Raw genomic sequence first — 18,073 nt, 5'->3', positions numbered from 1 at the left:
CTAGAGGAAAAGAAAATGGTTGGAAGACAAACAGCTTTGCAAGAAATGAGATAGTCAGCTCCAGATTTGATTTAGGCTTCACATCTGGACAGCTGACAAATTTCAGATGAATCTGAACTCACACATTCCTGGCCATATCAAAACTAACTCTAATTTGGAGAAACCCAGAAGAATCTTTCTGTATATCCTTCTGTACAGCACTTTTTCCCAGATAATTTCAATCCCTTATTTAACAGTACGTCTTTGAATTACATAGGCCTCTTCCATAATCAGTTACCACAAAAGTGTGTTCAGAGACATGCAGTAACAGCAGAACCAGAAGAAGCCCTGCAGATATGTTTCATTTTTTTTTTTTTCATATTGTTTTTTATTGTCAGAACTCTTCAGCCAAATGTTGAACACTCAGCTATCTGTATGTGTTAGCTGGGCTGCTTCTTTCCTCTCTTGTTAAAGATCTGAGTCTTTCCATCAATTTAAGTCATTCTCAGACTCTTCTTAGATGGCCAACAAGCTGAAGAGCAACAGATTTCCTTCCATCTAAGAGACTAAATGCATGCCTTTTAGAAGAAGAAAAGAATGAAGACTTTACTATGTGCTGCTTGAAGTCCGACCCATTCATTCCTTCGGTTGAGTTCTGCATCACCTCTGCCTGAACATGTTTCCACCAGGGAGGTGTCCTTCTGATTATGGTTTTGTATGACTTGCTTTCCAGAAAGAGTTGAAAATTACAGCATTGACTATGTTAAAACTTGTGCAACTGGTAATAGATGAATATTTTCTTAATGGAAGTCATTTTTTTTAATTAAATAGATTTTAGTGAAAAGCTGTACTTCCAAGGAAACCTTGAACAGTGAGGGGTATGTGTATTTTGAAAACATTAATTAAGGCCAGGTATGGGTTATGTTTCCTGGTGTCCCTTACCCTTGAGATAATGAAAAAGCACTTATGCAGCTGTGTGTCAGTATTACTGTGAACTCTTAATGGAGGTGGTGCTTATTGTCTTTCAGGTGGGACTCGCAGCCTGCCTCTTTCCTTGTTTGGACATAACAGCAATGGACCAGATTTTTCTGGGAGCAGGGACCTGGCCTTCAGCTTGTGCCAAAGGTGCAATGGAAGAATGCCTTTCAGCAACATGGTAAGCCTGTCTTTTTTCATAAATATTTTAAAGTAACCCATATGAGTTAAATTTGGAGGTGTACTAGGCCTGGGATAAAAGACAGGACGATGATGTTCATTTGTACTATGGTTATGTTTGACACTCTTATATGGATTGGTTCCTGTTATTTTTGTATTTTTATTCTTGGCTTTGAGAGAAGTGTAATAAACGTTTTAAACACTGTATTGTCGTAAGTGTTCTACTCTGGGAGCTATTTAAAAGGCTATTTAAACTGTTCCTTCTGATGAGATGTATGATGAAAGGTATTTTGTTACTCTATTCATTTGAAACGTAAGGCAAGATGTACTGAGGGCAGCAAACTTTTTGCCTGTTGCTTGAGGAGCGAGGACTTACTACAAAATAACTGTCTGAACAGGTGACAGTTTATTAAAGAACACCTTGATTTGTAAACTGTTCCTTAGTATTATCACAGTGGATTTCCTAGGGATGAATGTATTACTCCTATCACTATTACTATTTTAAAATTACCTCATGGACATAATGACTCTGCAGATTCGATCAGCAGACTAGGTAAAAGTAAGTCCTGAAGCACACTGTAGGCATCAGTGTAGCACGCATTTATTCATAAATTTAAACATGTCCCATTTTGTCCTACTTAACAACATTAAAGCTTTTGGCACATAGACTATTTCAGTTGAGTCTCACAGTTGTGGGCAACACAGTGTATCTTTGTTTGACTACCAAGCAACATTCTAATTATGAAAAATGCATGCTTTTCAGACTTCTATTTCCATATTCTGTTTCTTAAGGGAATTCTATATTACCAAGACCAGTAGTTTTGAATCCAGGCTCATAGTTTCTATTCTGTTTTTTTCAGCATCCTTATTCCTACTTGTTGTCCTATTGACAAAACACTGATGGAGCACATTACTTTCAGAAATTTGTAGCGCTAGGCTATAATGTTATATTAAAAAAGTCACCTACAGTGTTACTTAATTTTATTTGGTGATGCAAAACATTGTATTAATTTTCTTATAGTCCCTGCAGGTCCATTTTGGAAATTCATTTTCTGTGGGATTTTGTTTGCTCCTTAGTAAAGATGTCATTGAAAGTATGATGAGTGTATGCAAGATGAATACATGCTTTTTAAGTGTGGACTGATTATGTTATTGCTGGTTTTGGCAAAAATAACAACAAAAAGAAGCAATGAACAGTCCTTTATGTGTACACAGGAAAATCCAAACTTTACTGCCTTTTCCTACAAAGGCAATGTTTACTGACAAATTGCACAGCTTTCTTTAATTATAAACTATATTAATTATAAATAAACTTAATATTCTGAGCAAATATTGCATGAGTCAGTGACTGCTGTTATGTCTAAACATTTTAATTTATTGAAAACAGTGTAGATTCATATTTCTATAATGAAATTTTCCCCACAACATGGCTACTTCACCAAGCACTTGCTAACTCTACATATGAACTCCAGCTATGCATGGAGTTCCTGCTTTTTTGGAAGTGTTGTTCTTATACAGTTTAATAACCCATAGTTTCCAACTCATTAGAACAGTTACTTCTTTTCTAAACTTTCTCCTATTCCTTTGGATGTATGCCTCTCCCTTGTATGACAGCAGAGATGATGTTTGAAGTTCTCTTTTTCAGTGGCTGCACTCCCCCCTCAAAGCAGGTTACAGGGTAAACTCTCAAGAGTGGGGAGGTGGTTTAAAAGAGTAATTGGTCTGACTTGGTATCATTTTGCAGCAGGTCTGAGAGATGCCAAGTGTTCATTGTATTCTGCTGACAACCCCTGGTGCCATTACCAAGCAAGGTGAGAGTTAAGAACAAGGTGTTTTTTCTGGTCATATCAGTGAGTATCACTACAGAAAGGTAGCAGGTTGTTCACCTGATGTTCTGACCATCTCCATTCTGATAGCAATGGATGTGTCCTGGAGCAACCTGGTCAGCAGGGACAACTAAATTGTTACGGTTCTTGTGAGAAACGTTAGCAAATGACATGAGATTTTTATCAGAGGAAATTCTTGCAAAGTGGTCAGCCTACTGACCACTTTGGGGACAACTGCAAGACAGCACTGAATTAAATTTCATTTGAAAAGTGAACACTGTGAAGTTTGAGAAATTTGTCTGTGTTTGCTTCATGTGTAGTTTTCAAAGACTCAATATGCTTCCAGTTGTCTCTTCCACCACTTATTAAACATTCCCAAGCTTGAGCCAAGGCAGAGTAATTGGACAAGTAAGCCTTGAATTTTAGAAAATGAAATCAGTTTGGTTTCAATTCTCTCAGACAGTACCCTTTGATTTTAATATTAAATAATTTTGATAACAAAGAAATTTCCCTGGCATAAGTTTATCTCTGGCAGATTCTCACATATCACATACTGTCACAGGTATATTTATTATTCAACAAATACAATTAAGGCTGTACTTTTTGGGAAAATTAGTCTCCTGCTAAGAAGACTTTTGCCTAATTATGAGAAGAAGGTAGGCTTGAAAGGTTTTGGTTTCCAGAACCAAACAAGGTAAAAAGCCCTTGTTCGTTCCAGATGTTTCCTCTGGGGATGTGCCCTTCTGTTTGGGATCTCAACATGTGCAGTGAGTCATCAAATTGTCTCTATCAGTGATCATGCCACTGCCAAACTATTAAAAGTTTCCTTTTTGTTAAGAGCTGAGAGGCTGGAATCTACACAGTGGAGTTCTCTTTTGTAGTCAGGATAAGTGTTTGCTCTTATTAATGAATGTTTCCTCAGTTGAAATACTAGCAGTGTATCATTTCCTCAGTGGGGTATTCTGTATTGGTGGATCTGATGTCTACTCTCAGATACTGATACCACTTCCCGGGTATCACATTGTATGTCTGGCACGAAGTTTCTATGTTTCTCTTCATTCCCTGCCTCTCAAGTAAAATGCATGCAATCTTTTCAAACTATTGAGGGAGTTATAAGGCTGAAATCTTTTGTAGAGTATGTCTCTCTGCAAATACATTAACATGGTTGCAGTGTTGATTAGGATGACGTTATGAATATGGAAAGAAGGGATACTTTGTCAGACAGTAAGTTGGCAAAGAGGAAGAAAATGCAGTTCAGTCATTCTAGTGTGCATCCATCTAGCTGTGCTTTTGATAATAGTGAGGATGAAAAGCAGCCACAGTTAGTAGGAAGTAGGATGGGCCCGTTCATTTTACTCTTCGGAGGAAGCTGAGTTTTTAAGCCTTCCTGGATGATTCACTGCATTGTATAGATATATTTTTTTGTTTTGTTTTCAGTAATGACAGGGATATTCAGTGATGAGGTTATATTGATTTTGAATATTTCTCCAAGGAGCTTAAATTAAAATCGTGATTTCTGGGTACTGAAATGAGCTCTGCATTTTTATTTCTATTTTTTTATCTGAGGGAGTTATTGTTTACTGTAAATCTGTAGTGGATAAAACAATATTTTTTAACATGTAAGGTTTGTCCTCCTGCATAGAGATAATTTAAATAAATCTAAGACCTCTGAGCCTTGTACCTCCTTACATGCCCTAATATATGGCAAATAATGTTGGAGGATTGCTCTTAGTTTATGAAAGTTCCCTATTTCTTGAAGCTAGAATGAATACATGAATGAGGTAGAATGAATAGATAACGTGAATAGAAATTTTGCTAATGAGAATAGTTATCTACCCACACATCCCTCCAGCAGTGCCATGAATGCTACCGGAAGACCTGCCTTTGTTAGACTTGTTTCTGCAAGCTAATGTTGGGTGATTGAAATGCAGGTAGGCTTATGGAACTGTTGGAATATAATTGTTTTACACTCCTACGTGTACGTTGTCAGCATTCCGAGGCATTCATACTTTCCATTCCAACAGCGAGGTGCTCCAGAACATATTCTTGCCCCAGGGATACTTTGCACAGCATAGTTATTCAGCAGACAAATCTTCCTTGTTCTAAATAAAACTGAGAAGCTTTTCAAATAGCTTGCTGATGCCAAATCCTGGCTGCCTTTTTTGATATGAGTCCCCTGAAGATTTCTTTCTTTACTGAATAACACCATAAAAATGTGTGGAAGGTCTAGTTCCAATACTGTTTGGAAGGTTTTTGTAGGTCATTCTGTAAGCATGAATATAGGACAGAAGAAACTTTTCATATTGATCAGACGCTACTTAACCATTTCAATTCTTCTCAAATATGCTGGCAGTGTTTCTTTTAGAAGTGCCTGCTTGAATAAAATATAAAAGGTATGTGGCAAGTAGAGTGCTGATGGTGCAGTAATGGGGTACAGTGACATCCAGTGTGGGAGGACCAGGGGCTCATCACAACCGCTATGTGTGGTAAAGCCAAGCAACCTGACAAACTGCAACAGCATTCCTCTGAAAAAAGGTTTAATGGTGAAATAACTACTGAAATAGTAATGTGAGCCAGAGTTGGGCAAGGCTCTGAGCAGTGTGATCTGACTCCAGAGCTATCCCTGCCCTGAGCAGGATTTGGAGCAGAGGGCCTCTAGAAACCACCTCCTGCTTCAGGGATTCTATGATTGATTCGAATGTAGCTTAACTGTAATCTTTCACTGGTTAACTTCTTTAATGATTTCATGGGATGTAATGTATGCAAATGGAAATATTTCATTGTCATAGTAGTAGGAAGCTACGTAAGTTATCTGTATGGAAAAAAATTGGCTTTAATGTTCTTAACTGTAGAGACTGAAGCGCTTTTATAGGTAGTTGAGAGAGATCCTAATCTGTCCATTAAAACCAATTTTCTAAACAGAAGTAATGAGCCAATTACTTTCTCATTCAAGAAGGGTGCTTGGCTCTTTTTCTTCACTTAGTATCCAGACAGAATTCTTGGACTCTTTGAATTCAAAACATGTAATTTTACTTTTACTTGCCAGGAATAAGCAGGATAAAATAAGCTTTTCTCTTTTCCTGGAAATGACAGGATGTCCTCTGATTGTTAAATTCACTTCTAGAACACAATTTAGAAACATTTTTTAGCATTGACCTAACAATTTTCACGTGCTTTTGATGTGGCTTTCCACTCTATCCTTTTGAATGTTTGTTATCTACTGTTTAGCTGTGAAATCTGTTAGCTTCCAATAGATTCTGCATTGCTGCAGTAAACCAGTCCTAATTTAATTCTGTAATTATTTTTTTCTGCTATTTCCTTGTATGCTGACTTCAGTGACTTCATCTGCAAAACTGTTCATAGTTGAGCTGAATACATGCTTGTATCCTCTGCTCAGGCCCTCTTTTATATTTTTTTTCCATGACAGTGAGAAGGACAGTAGGAAAGAAGAACTGAAGACTCTTCAGATTAATTTCAAGTCATAATAAGCTATGAAACTATTTCTAAGCACATGAGCCTATTTTACTTCTAAGACTGTGAAATTGGCCTTCTGAGTATGGAGGAAGGAGTATGTTTCAGAAGTTTTGATTTTACTAAGGCTTTTGATGCTGTTCAGATTAGTAAATCAGGGAAATGTGATGTATGTTAGCTTACTACAGGATGCATAAAGGATGTGATTTTAATTGAATTGAACACAAAGAACAGTCAGTCACGTGTTGTTGGAGAGTCAATGGTTAAGTGGCAGAACAAAGACTGAATTTGTGAAAACATAAAAATGCGTCAACAGTACTGCTGCTATGCAAGTGACAAATCCTTATTCATATAAACAAATAGCATATCTTGAAGAGTGTGTGAAAGTTTTTCACTTTTCAGTTGCAGTGCTGTTTAGTTGGTGCAGCATGGCTTTAAGAAGTATGTGGGCTGTTTCAACATAATTCAGAGAAGAGGCACAGCAATGAAAGAGCTTCTGGGATATGTGACCTATGAGAAAAGATGGGAAATAAATGACATTTTGGAGTTACTTAACCAAAAAAGATGACTAAGGGAGGCATACTGGTATTCAAATGCCTAAAGGGCTGCTTCAAATATAGAGGAAACCACATTTCCCCCCCTCCTTTATCTACTGTGAGTAGGATAGAGATAGTAAGTTTCAAGTAAAATAAAGGAAGATTTGGCCACGTTAGGGAAATGAATGAGGTTAAAGATCGTGAAAGGTTAAAAGATAATTCTCAGGAGGTTTTTCAGTCATCCTCATCAACAGAAAGAGCAGTCTAAAGAGACAGGCACTAATATCTGTATGGATACATGGTTTTGTCCTCAAAGAGGAAGTGTTTAGATATCATTTTGGCTCTCCTCTTACTTAATTCTGTACAGTTCTGGGAAGAAAACCAGGCTGGTTTAGTGGGTGATAGTACAGATCTGCTGTGTATTGTGTGGAGCATCTTTCTGCCCCATTAGCAGCTTGCTGTCAACCTCCACAGTTACCCTGTGTTTGCATTTAGCCCCCTTCTTTGATCTCTTCAGAGCTTTCAGTTCATTTCCTGGTGATCTGTGCATTCTGTGACTTTAGGTAAGAGGTGCATGTGAACTATGAACAGAATTACTAATAAACTAGAAAATTTAGTAGTTAGATTTCTGATGAGGGAAGCTATGGTGATTTAGTCAAACAGATCTCATACTAAATAGAAAAGTTGAAGCAGCATACCTTTGTGAATTTAAGTTACCCGCTCTACAGGCTGGATCTTCCAGACGGTTTCTTGTGCTATTTCTCTTCATTTCTAATGTTTTACTCAATTGCTAGAAATAAGCCATTGGCTAATATTGCAGACTATAACTCTCTTCCTTCTGTTACATAAAGTGGATTTGATTATAAGTATGAACAGGAACACAGGTGGATGATAATTTTGAAAATGTTGGGTAATTCCCAGTTCTCCTTTGTGAGTGTTCTTGAAACTTCATTTTATTAACAATGTAGTAAACAACTGGGAATCTTTTAGCTGATTTTTTTAAAGTGACCTTTTTCATTTTTTTTCTCAAAAACATCTGTCAGTTCCCAGCAGTGTCAAGTGCAGTCTGTCTGATTTTCTTCGTAGTTAAATACTGTAAACTGACTCTGCTGAGAGCTGGAAATATCTTCAGATCTTTGTTTTGGTTTTGAGGGCATTATTAGGAGTTGTACACTCTGATATCTAAAAGGACTGTGTAGTTGACCATTTACTGTCATAGTTGTGTGCACTGAGGCCAAATTTTAACTGCTGTTCTCCGAGACCATACGCTGAAAGCAATTGTACTTCAGCAAGGATATATATATATAGTCTATGCACATATCTCTGCAAATGCATACGACACACTATTAACTAAGAGCATGAAGAGCTTGGCCAGAAAAGACATCCAAGATCCCGTACACTTTGCACACAGCTTTACAAGGAACACAAGATCTCCTGCCAAAGTATGCAATGCTACAAAATAGACTGCTTTGCTTGTAGTGTAAACCTTAAAAGTAAAAATCCTGAGCCAGTCCCTCATGAAAGGCATCACACAGTATCTGCTCCAAATACTTAAAAGTCAATTGTTCCTTAAGGTTAGGAGGATAAAACAGAATAGTAAGAAAAAACAAACCAGAACAGTGGATTAAGTCCCAGAATAGATAAATGAAAGAAATAAATTAACATAAATGAGTTTGTTTGCAGTGCTAAAAATATTCTGATGTTAATTTCTTTCAGACAGTCTCTTGCCCCTGCATGTCAGACAGGGGCCTAAGAAGCCAGCAGCGGGTGGCCTCTGAGTCTGTAACAAACATACTGCTTTTCTAATTAAAAATGTCCTACATTTGAGCCACTTACAAGTAATTCAGAACTGTCGTCTTAAAATAGAATGTCAAAATTTCCTGAAGCTCTCTTGACATTGAGTAGTCTTGGTCCTTTCTGACTCATAAGGGCAAAGGCTCCCGGGTCCCTGGTCCCCAGCTTGTCTCAGCTACAGGAGGAAGAAGCCACTTGATTTGAATGTTGAGGAGTTAAGAGCCAGACCAGATGGCAAGGGAAAAAGACACAGGAGTGACATGAAGCAGCTTCAAGTTTGTGGTTGGCGAGAAGAGGAGAAAATGTGCCTTTCTTTTTTATTATTTTAACCCTCATGTTTCTGAAAAATGTCTCAATGTGTCCTCAGAGAGACTGGGGGTGTTTCCCACTTGTCTGTGAAAAATATGCTGTGGAGATGATTTGCAAAATACACGCAGAATGTGGTAAAGCACATTTTAAAAATTCTAGGGGAACAGTCATCTCAAACTAACGATTGTCCTGAATTGGCCACTCACTTCCAGTACCGGTTAAGGGCAATAGACTTAAATCTCATTTAAAAATAAGCATCTGAATACCAGAACAAGGATTTTGTGAAATTTCTGTGAAGACTAGAAAATTCTGACTGTCTTGGATGTTATGAACAAATCTAATTTTGTTTACGTTTTGTCTGATTTAATTTCAGTGCTGTTTTGAGGTAAGGCTTAAGATTCATCCAAGAGCGAGACATCCTTCACCAAAGTATTTAGGGACTCAATGGGCTGGGATGCTTCCTTGTCAGAACAAGTACTCGCTTTCTCTATAGCGCATCCTGCTAGGCTGTCCAAACAGGTGTTTGAAAGAGGTGTACCCATGGTAAGCAGACAGGTGGGTAACTGGTGGCCTGGGGTGTCTGGAAGACTCACTGGTGTGCAGCTCTGCACTGGGTCAGCAAAAGTCACAGGGCCATTCCCATTCCTGCTGGCCCATATGGGCTGGACAGGCATAATTGTTTGACTTTGAAATTCTTGACTTAATAATACCAGTATTTCTTTAATTCCTTTTCTTCACATCATGTTGTTAGCTTTTGTTTTTCAAATAAGCGCAATTATGCTGTCTTTCTGTTCTCACAGTCTTTTTCTTCCTCTGTGAGGTGGCTTTATAGTCTTTCTCTCAATAAGTTTAGTCTGTCTCCAAAAGTAAAGTAAGGTACAGAGGAACTTAGACACCTAAATCTTTGCCTTGAACAATGGAAGAGACTATGGCAGATGATGATGGATAAAGTGCTGTGCTAATGCCCCACTACAACCTTATGAGATATACCAACCTGCTAATTAAATAAAATACCATAAGTTCAGTCATCCATCTGCTTTGTTGTGTGTCACAGGATCAAAACACTAAAAGTTCTTTACAAGCACTTCTGCTTGACCAAGAGAGGACATCAGCAGGAAATCCCTGTTATGAGGCTCCACAGCTCTGAGAGGTGTGTGTGGAGAACAGAGGTGTCTTGTAGGACAAAGAGTGTTTTAGTGACTGTGGTAGTGTTCCTGGCAAACTCACAAACCCAGGCAACATCTTTAGGAATTCTTGCCTGTTAATGGTTGAATTAGTAAGATCTGATCTGCAACTCACTCCCCAGGAAGAGAAGTAGAACATGGATGCTCACTGAATGGTTGTTTATGTTTCCTAAGCTGAAAAAGGAGAGCTAAAAGATGTGGATCTGCGCAGAATGTAGAAGTCCAGAGAACGATGAGGCCATGGTCTGACAAACAGTTGTAACAAACCTGCACAATGGATATGCCAGCTGAAAAATTCTGGGATGCTGTAAGGTGTGGTTATAGGCGGATCTATTTTCCCTTGGCCCATTTATTAAAATCATATGATAATGGTAGTTTTGTGCTGGCTTGAATTATGGATGTGTTTTGTCATAGATTGTCTGATGTATAGTCTGTTCCCTTGTGGGGATTTTGGGTCAGTTTTCTTGGTGGTTCAGCTTCTGTTTCTCAGATCAATTATTGTCTCAGGAAAAAGCTTTTGTAAGCAATGTTAGAACCAGTAATTATTCTCATTTTGTCATTGTGAAAGTAATGTTCATCTTTACTCTCCTCCCAAAAAATATTGGTGAATGCTGCCACAAAACCACAGTGTGGATCTTTGTCATTGCTAAGCTTCTGACAGCCTCTGTAGAAAAAAAAAATGTTGCTTACCATTGACTTTATTTGGTGTTAGGCTGCATGTGGTATTCAGGTATTGCAGAGATACCATGCTGGATTAAATTCCAGATGGAGTCTTGATGATACTCAGATACAAAATAAGTCTTGCAGCCTGCTGATGGTTCACAAGATCATGGAATATGTTGTGCAGAACATGGGCTGGAATGGTTGGATCCATGAAGCAGAGATAAGTAAAGGTATTGGAGAGGTGAAGATGACTGCTCCAGGGATCTTGTTATGGTGCTACATCTCACATAGCCTTCAATATTGTCTCACCTCATGCTGCTCCCTTTTGATGTGTATTTGCAAGAGCTCAGGGCACTTGTCACAGGGTCCTGATTCATGATAGCCACGGAATGATTCATCTTCGTAGTCTGAGAGGGTGGCTTCCAGACTGTTCTCTGTAGCTGTAGATCATCCACCAGTGGTCACCTAGCTTTGGCTGTATTCCTGAAGTGAGAAAATAAAACCTGTTATCTTCTCCCAGTCGGCTCTGTGTTTTATCGATTCGCTCAAAGAGCTGTGGCTATCTGCTTGGGCAACTTCTGCAGTATTGCTGCTGCAATACTGCTGTCTGATCTGCCTGTGACGTGCTCAACCTGGCTACACAAAGGCCCACAGCTGAGTGGTGTCACTCTGACAGCTCAGTTCCACCATGCTGCTTTCTCGTTCCCCTTCCTCAAAAGAACTGGGAGAAAAAATATGATGAAAAAGGCTCACGAGTTGAGGTAAGGACAGGGATGTTGCTCACCAATTACTGTCATGGGCAAAACAGACTTAATGTAGAGAGATGAATGTAATTTATTGAGTACTGCTTACAAACTAGAACAGTGAGAACTAAAAGAAAACTACAAGTACTGTCACTTTATCCAACCCTGTCTTATCTCCTCTCTCTGAGTGGTGCGGGGGAATGGAGGCTGCAGTCTATAAAGCTTTGACTTTGCTGCAATGCTATGGCTTGGTGTGGTCTGCCATGGTGGCCTGGGGCAGCTTGCCAGGAGAAGGAGTCTGTGACTGGCAGCCTCAGCAGGACTACTTGAAGGCACTGTTGCCACCAGAGATTTGTATTAAGTTACAGTATGGATTTTCCTACAGATGCTGGAAAAACCACAAGGTAGTGATGGATAATCATACTGCTTCTGGTTTTGCTGAATCATTATAGTATCTTTTCTCCTTCACATTGACTTCCTTTGAGGCACAGAGAGCTGAATGTAGGTTTGATTAGTTACTGAATGCCAGGACAGAAAAGGCAGAAGAAGATGGGAACTTGACAAATGAAATAAGTTTTCTGTAGAGAGTAATTCAAGCTTTCTTGTACAGTGTGTGACTTTTCCCTAATGCTGTAATGCTTAAATTGTTGCATTTTGAACAGCCATCTGTAAGAAGCTTGTACTGCCCTGACAAATTATATACAAATTATATACGGATCCTGAGGAATCTGTGTTTATAGAAGCTGGTTCCTCATTAAACAATTCCAGCACTAACTTTAATTTAACAAATTACTGCTGTTATATTTTGGTAATCTCTGTCTAAACAGAATAATGTTAGTGACTAATACAGTCATCTGTTATACAGCGTCAACATTTTCCCGGCAACTTCCCACTCACCCTTTGGCCAGTTCCAAGCAAATCTGATGGTGGCCTGGCATTCTTAAAAGACAGCAAGTTTCCCCAGGTGTGAAAACACAGTGAGGTTATCAGCTTATTTGGACTTCCTGTAATGATGTCATACCCACTTTCCCCAGACAAATAACCAAAGGACTGAACACTTCCGAAGGCACAGCTGCCAGCATTGTGCAAGCAGAAGAGTTAATGGGATGCCAGTCTTCTGTGGTCGTAGCTCATATCTGGACTCCCTGATGTCAAATATAAGTAAACTTGCACCGTAACTCTTTCTTTGTTATAAAATCTCCCTTTTTATTGTCTGGTTTTGTGCCATTGGGAGAATGTGCTTTGGCTGGAATCCTACTGTCAGATCTTTAAGTTGTTCAGTGGAGAAGCAACAATGTCAAAGACAGACAGAGTGCTATACAGGAGGCAGAGTAATCATGTAAGTCTGCATTAATTGCTAGTGGATTGCAGTTTTACTGCCTTGCAGTAGAGCAGAGGAAGTGGAGGATGGAGTGGAGCGGAGGAAGTGATGCAGGGGAATTCTTTAGTGCTCTCAACGCCTGCTTTGGACAACTTTCCCACCAAAATAGATATCAGTCTTTGTGAGCTGGTTAACTGTGGTAAGGACTAAGCAGTTCTTGCTGTAAACCTGTGTGGGTCACAGCAGTGACTCCAGGAGAGACTGTTCCAGCTATGCAGGCAGTACTGTGCATTCTGCCTTGCTGTTTCTGGGGAGCTGAGGAGCTCTCATCTGCAGGAGAGCAGGGGCCCTTAAAACTTTGGTGCTGTGGAGAGTTGGGGATGTTGGTGTTGGAGGAGTCTGCTGGCATGTCTGTATATCTCTTTCCAGGATTGAAGAGGCCAAAGGTCACTCCACAGAATTTCTTCATCCCACAGAATCCATTTCTTCACGAGGAATGTAAGCATGGTCATTCTGAAAGCCTATTTTCTTGTCTCATTATGTTTTCCTTTGACTATAAGGAGTCTATTTCTGGTATTTTGCTGGATTTTATTTGCATAGAGTAGAATAATTTGAATTTCATCCTTTTATACAACTAGCCTAGCCCTGGGGACAACTCCGAATTTGCAGTGGTCTGCTGACTTCTATTCATTACTGGTTTCAATCTTCTGTGTTGCTTATTGTTATTGTGTGTGTGTGTATGATAGATTAATATAAATGAACCACTGATCAAATGTTTTCTGATAGCAATAACTGAAAACACAATGGAATGTGCAGAAATTATTCCATGACTTTCTTATTAGCTTTTCTTAATATCTTCTTGCTCCTCTGCCACAGAATCTACAGCTGCCACTCTTACAAATACGTGTTTATGCCCACAGCAAATCCATAGAGATCTTTGTTCAGGAATAGAACGGAAAGCAACTGCCAAGACCACAAGCATGATCTCTTTGGAAAGTGAGTAGAAGAACAGAGACTGAAGAAAAGTTTCACCATTTGGTGTCTACATAGTAGTTCATGCTCAATTAATTTTCTGTTGGCAAATAGGCAGGCGTAGCATCTTTACATAACGTTATTGACATTATTGCCAGCTAAATTCTAAGGGCATCTGTAAAGAAAAATGCTTGTAACTCTTTAAAATTTGAATGGTATGTCCAGATTGGCTTGCTGAGACAGAATTTCAAAAAAAAGTATGCAAATTAAAAGTCAAATTGCCTGCCAACTGCTGGCACCCTGTTACCTGTGCTGATACTGCAGGCTCTTTAAGGATCCTGGCTGCACAATAGCTGCAGGGAGGTCTGAAGGTGACGTTCTGGGCTATGACTCTCAGGTATGCAGTAAGGAAGGCTTTGTGACTGCCATTTGTATTCTGGGAGTTGGAGGAAACTTGAGCCTAATTGCATGGAATTGGGAGTTTATGTAAGTCATGACTGTTTCATGGTTCAGAACAAAACCCAGGCATTTTACTGCTTTGTTTGCTGTGCAAATGTACCTCCCTACCCTATGGCTGCACTCCAAAGTGCCAGCACTGGTGAAATCCTCACTGATGCAAAGCAGAGAATTTGTTGCCTTTCGGTAGGATAGGGGAGATTTCTCTTCCACAGGCCTTTGAGTATCTTGTGTAAATCAATAAAATGTCAAGTATTCTGTTAAAACATTGATACAAAAAGGTCTTATTTTTGCTCATATTTCATTTGAGTGGTTAAGATTTCCAGAGAACCTACTGGAATAGCTCCCACTGAATTCAGTGCGTACAAGATCGGACTTGCTGGGCTATTTGTTCCAAGGCATAGAATACTTCTGCTTCTTCTGAGGTTTCCTGGTAAGGTGAATTTTGTTTGACATAGAAAAAATGTTTTCCAATCACATTTCCATTTGTATCTATTAATTCGTTACAGCAAACTTCCAAACTAGCCCCTGCTGTTTCCTGACCTTTGACCAAATGTTCTAATAGCTTCCTTATTAACAGTAAGTAGATGCAGAATTTCAGATAGTACTAACTTTGTAACAAGGATTGTATTTAATTTATTTTTTATTTTTTCCTTTATTATTATTTTTTTTTCATCACTGTTCTGATTCTGCAGGAGTTTGAAAAAAATAGCACAGAAGATGACTTGCTGCATTAATTAAAAAAAAAAAAGTCATGACGTCAATATGCAACCAAAAAGTTATTCTTACAGGAGTCTCTAAGTTATGAAAACATTTCTAAAATGTGAAGGTCAAGCCCCCAGGACTGCAGTTTTTGCAGGGGCGATTGGATTTGATCTGTTTTGCTCCATGTGGTGCTTAGAGCTCAGACCTTCTCAGTAATGGTTGGACTTTGCATTCAAGTTCTGATAATTTACATAGGTGCCAGCCTAAAGGTTTAAACAACATGGGCATCAAGTTTTCTCATGCATCAGTGCAGAAGTATTGAATTCAGTAGAGTTTCTCTCATTTAACTAGAAGGGAATTTAGTGTTGTTTTTTTTCTAGTTTTAGTGACTTTACTGAGTGGAAATAACATCATGACACTAGAGTTTACCTTTGTCATTACAAAATATGATTCTTTTTTTCAGTGATGTTTAAATAGATTTATTTTTTCGCATTTTACTTATGCAGACACAGGTCCACTGCCTCACTGGAATCCAGGAAGGGAAAAGTAGGGTTTTGAAGCACGTAGCTGCTTCTACCCTAATTCCACGTAGGAGGCCAACTCGAGCTTGAAGTGCAAGGAAAGTCAGAGGGGCTCAGCAGAAACTGTGCCTGTGGTGTGAGTTTTAGCTAGCAGCTCTGAGAAGTGTGTGGGTGCCAGGGTGCCCTCTGCCTTGATAGGGAGCAGCCTTATGCAGGGCTTGCTGTGTCATACGCTCCTACAGCTCCATGGGCAGGGCAGTGGCATGTCCTGGAAGAAGATGAGAGACAATGTCTTGCTTAGCATGTGGTAGGAGGGAATAAAACAGCTGTTTGCTGATTTTGAATAGCCTTATGCTAAGTCAGTGAAAAAAAGAGAGAGTGCAAGAGAGAGGAGATAGAAAGAAAAAAAAAAGTGAAAGAAAGAAAAAGCTTTCTGTCATGTTGAAAAGGCACTTGGGCAGTGCACTGATGTTTGTCTTTGCACCTAGCTTTAAGACAGCTCAGACAAAGAAAGAAAATGCAGCCTGTGCATGGTTTTATAGTGGTCAAAGAGAGATCTGCATACCACTGCAAATAAACTTTTGCTTACGATGAGAACTGAGGGAAGGAAGCAAACAAACAGAGAAAGCAAATCTCAAGCAGGCAGCCAAAGAAAAGCAAACCACTTCCATGTAAACACACATGGAAACTGTGGCTAGTACGTCATACCAAGCTCAGAGGAAGAGGCAGCATCTGAGACCTTCAGCAGGTTGATTCTGTTCACAACATCTTATTTCTCTCTTTTTCAGCCACAATGAGTGTAATATTTGGAGGTGGGAGTGCTTGTACCACAGCAGAGTGGAAATGCTCCAAAGAGGAATTGAGAAGTAGTGAAGTGGGAAGATGGAGGGACTTAGCTAGCTCTGGTTAGACTGACCAGATGTTTGGTTTTTAAGGGGCAGAGGGGAAAGAACCTTCATGCATTGTTGTAAGGGAGCAGAAGAGATGCTGCTGTATTGAGTAGTGGAGGAGCTTGAGTGGAGATTCCTGTATTCTCCTGACAAGAAATAATGAAAGGAGGGTAAAAATGGCTAGTGCTACTGCATAATGGGTGAACATTTTCTGTCTTGCTGGCAAGACATCTGAAGCTTTTTATCAGGATAGGAGTGCTTGCTGTTACAGTGGTCTAGCTATTTGCAAAGCAACTGTATTATCTACTGCCTGAGAAACATGACATAATCATTCAGCTCCTCTTTTTTTCTGTTTACTCGTCATATTTTCTCCTCATGTCTATTTCCAGAGTGCTTTCTTACTCTGCCCGTACCTCAGCTGATGACATCAATGGCTCTGCAGACATATCCTGTCTCTTCTTTCATCTCCTTGGTGCTAGCCTGGTTGCTTCTACAAAGTACAAACTTCTTAAGACTTAAACTTCTGCTTTACAGAGAAGGCAGGAAACAAGAGAGTTATGATACTGGAAATGGCCTATTGTTTCTTCTCTGGCAAACTCCCTCTGGACAGCAGTTCTGGGAATCAGCTCCTTTTGTGAAGTTGTTGTTGCGAGATGTATTGGTGATATATGCCATGGTGAATTTGCCAGGCACAGAGAGAGTCCCTTGGGGAAAAGAGCGAAGAAGCACACTAAGCTGTCTCCAGAAGCAAACTTTCAGAAATGCTCTGCAAAGGTGCCTGAAACTTAAACTTTTTCCCTTGGTAAGGATGAAAGGCAGGACTTTTGACCCCTACTTCTGACTAGAACGGAAACTTGGGCTTCTGTACTTCATAGAAGTACATTTTATGATAGATGAGAGAAAATGAAGATCTTTGAGGGAAGGCTAAGAAAATTCCTCTTCCTTCCAAAACTGCCTTGCAGGATCAGTGGAAAATTTCTGTTCAGAACAAGATCCTTGGCAAGGATACACCACCACCAGGTGAGAAGCAGATGCCCTCAAGATCAGGCAAAGCATTTCAACATTCTTCTTCCTGTTTGCTCCAGGTATATCTCAACAAATAAAACTGAGAACCATCTTGCCTATCATCCTGAGCTGCACATGCTGGTGATTTCCAAGCAAGAAGATGCATACATAACAGGTAGGAGGGGCTGAGAAGCTCTGTGCCAAGGTTTTTCTGTTGCCAGAACAATTATTGGATTCAGTCCCTGAGAGCTCTCAAATTACTATAGAGGAAGAACATAGCTGGGAGTAGCTTGTAGCAATTGTCCTGTTGGTGACAGACTCGTCCCTGATGGCGTCCTTCCTGAGCACACAGGGAGTGATCTGCATGTAGGGCTTACTGGAGAGGGGTAAGGGAATAGGCTGAGCTTTGCTGTGCGACGATGCATAGCCACTGATCTCCTGCCCCAGTGGAGGACAGGCAGAGGAGCTGGACACTGATCAGCTGCACTTTAGGGAAAAAGCACAGGGCTGGCATATGGTGGCCTTTAAAGAGCAATTGAATTG

General features: G+C 39.7%; 1 protein-coding gene across 1 annotated transcript in view; it reads left to right on the top strand.

Moving 5' to 3' along the window:
- Positions 1–18,073, top strand: part of LOC116216887 (uncharacterized) — a 56,059-nt gene that overhangs the window by 8,886 nt on the left and 29,100 nt on the right. Inside the window, exons 3-9 of the mRNA XM_085229761.1 lie at positions 1,008–1,135; positions 2,879–2,945; positions 13,411–13,479; positions 13,902–13,977; positions 14,720–14,842; positions 16,915–17,299; positions 17,611–17,705. Of these exons, the coding sequence (XP_085085887.1) occupies positions 13,962–13,977; positions 14,720–14,842; positions 16,915–17,299; positions 17,611–17,705 (619 nt within the window). The 5' untranslated portion in view covers positions 1,008–1,135; positions 2,879–2,945; positions 13,411–13,479; positions 13,902–13,961. The remainder of the gene's footprint in view (positions 1–1,007; positions 1,136–2,878; positions 2,946–13,410; positions 13,480–13,901; positions 13,978–14,719; positions 14,843–16,914; positions 17,300–17,610; positions 17,706–18,073) is intronic.

This window comes from Meleagris gallopavo, chromosome 8, assembly GCF_905368555.1.
Source record: "Meleagris gallopavo chromosome 8, MGAL_WU_HG_1.1, whole genome shotgun sequence".
Classification (NCBI taxonomy): domain Eukaryota; kingdom Metazoa; phylum Chordata; class Aves; order Galliformes; family Phasianidae; genus Meleagris; species Meleagris gallopavo.
Note: the sequence above shows the minus strand (reverse complement) of the source record. Positions and strands in the feature narration are given on the sequence as shown.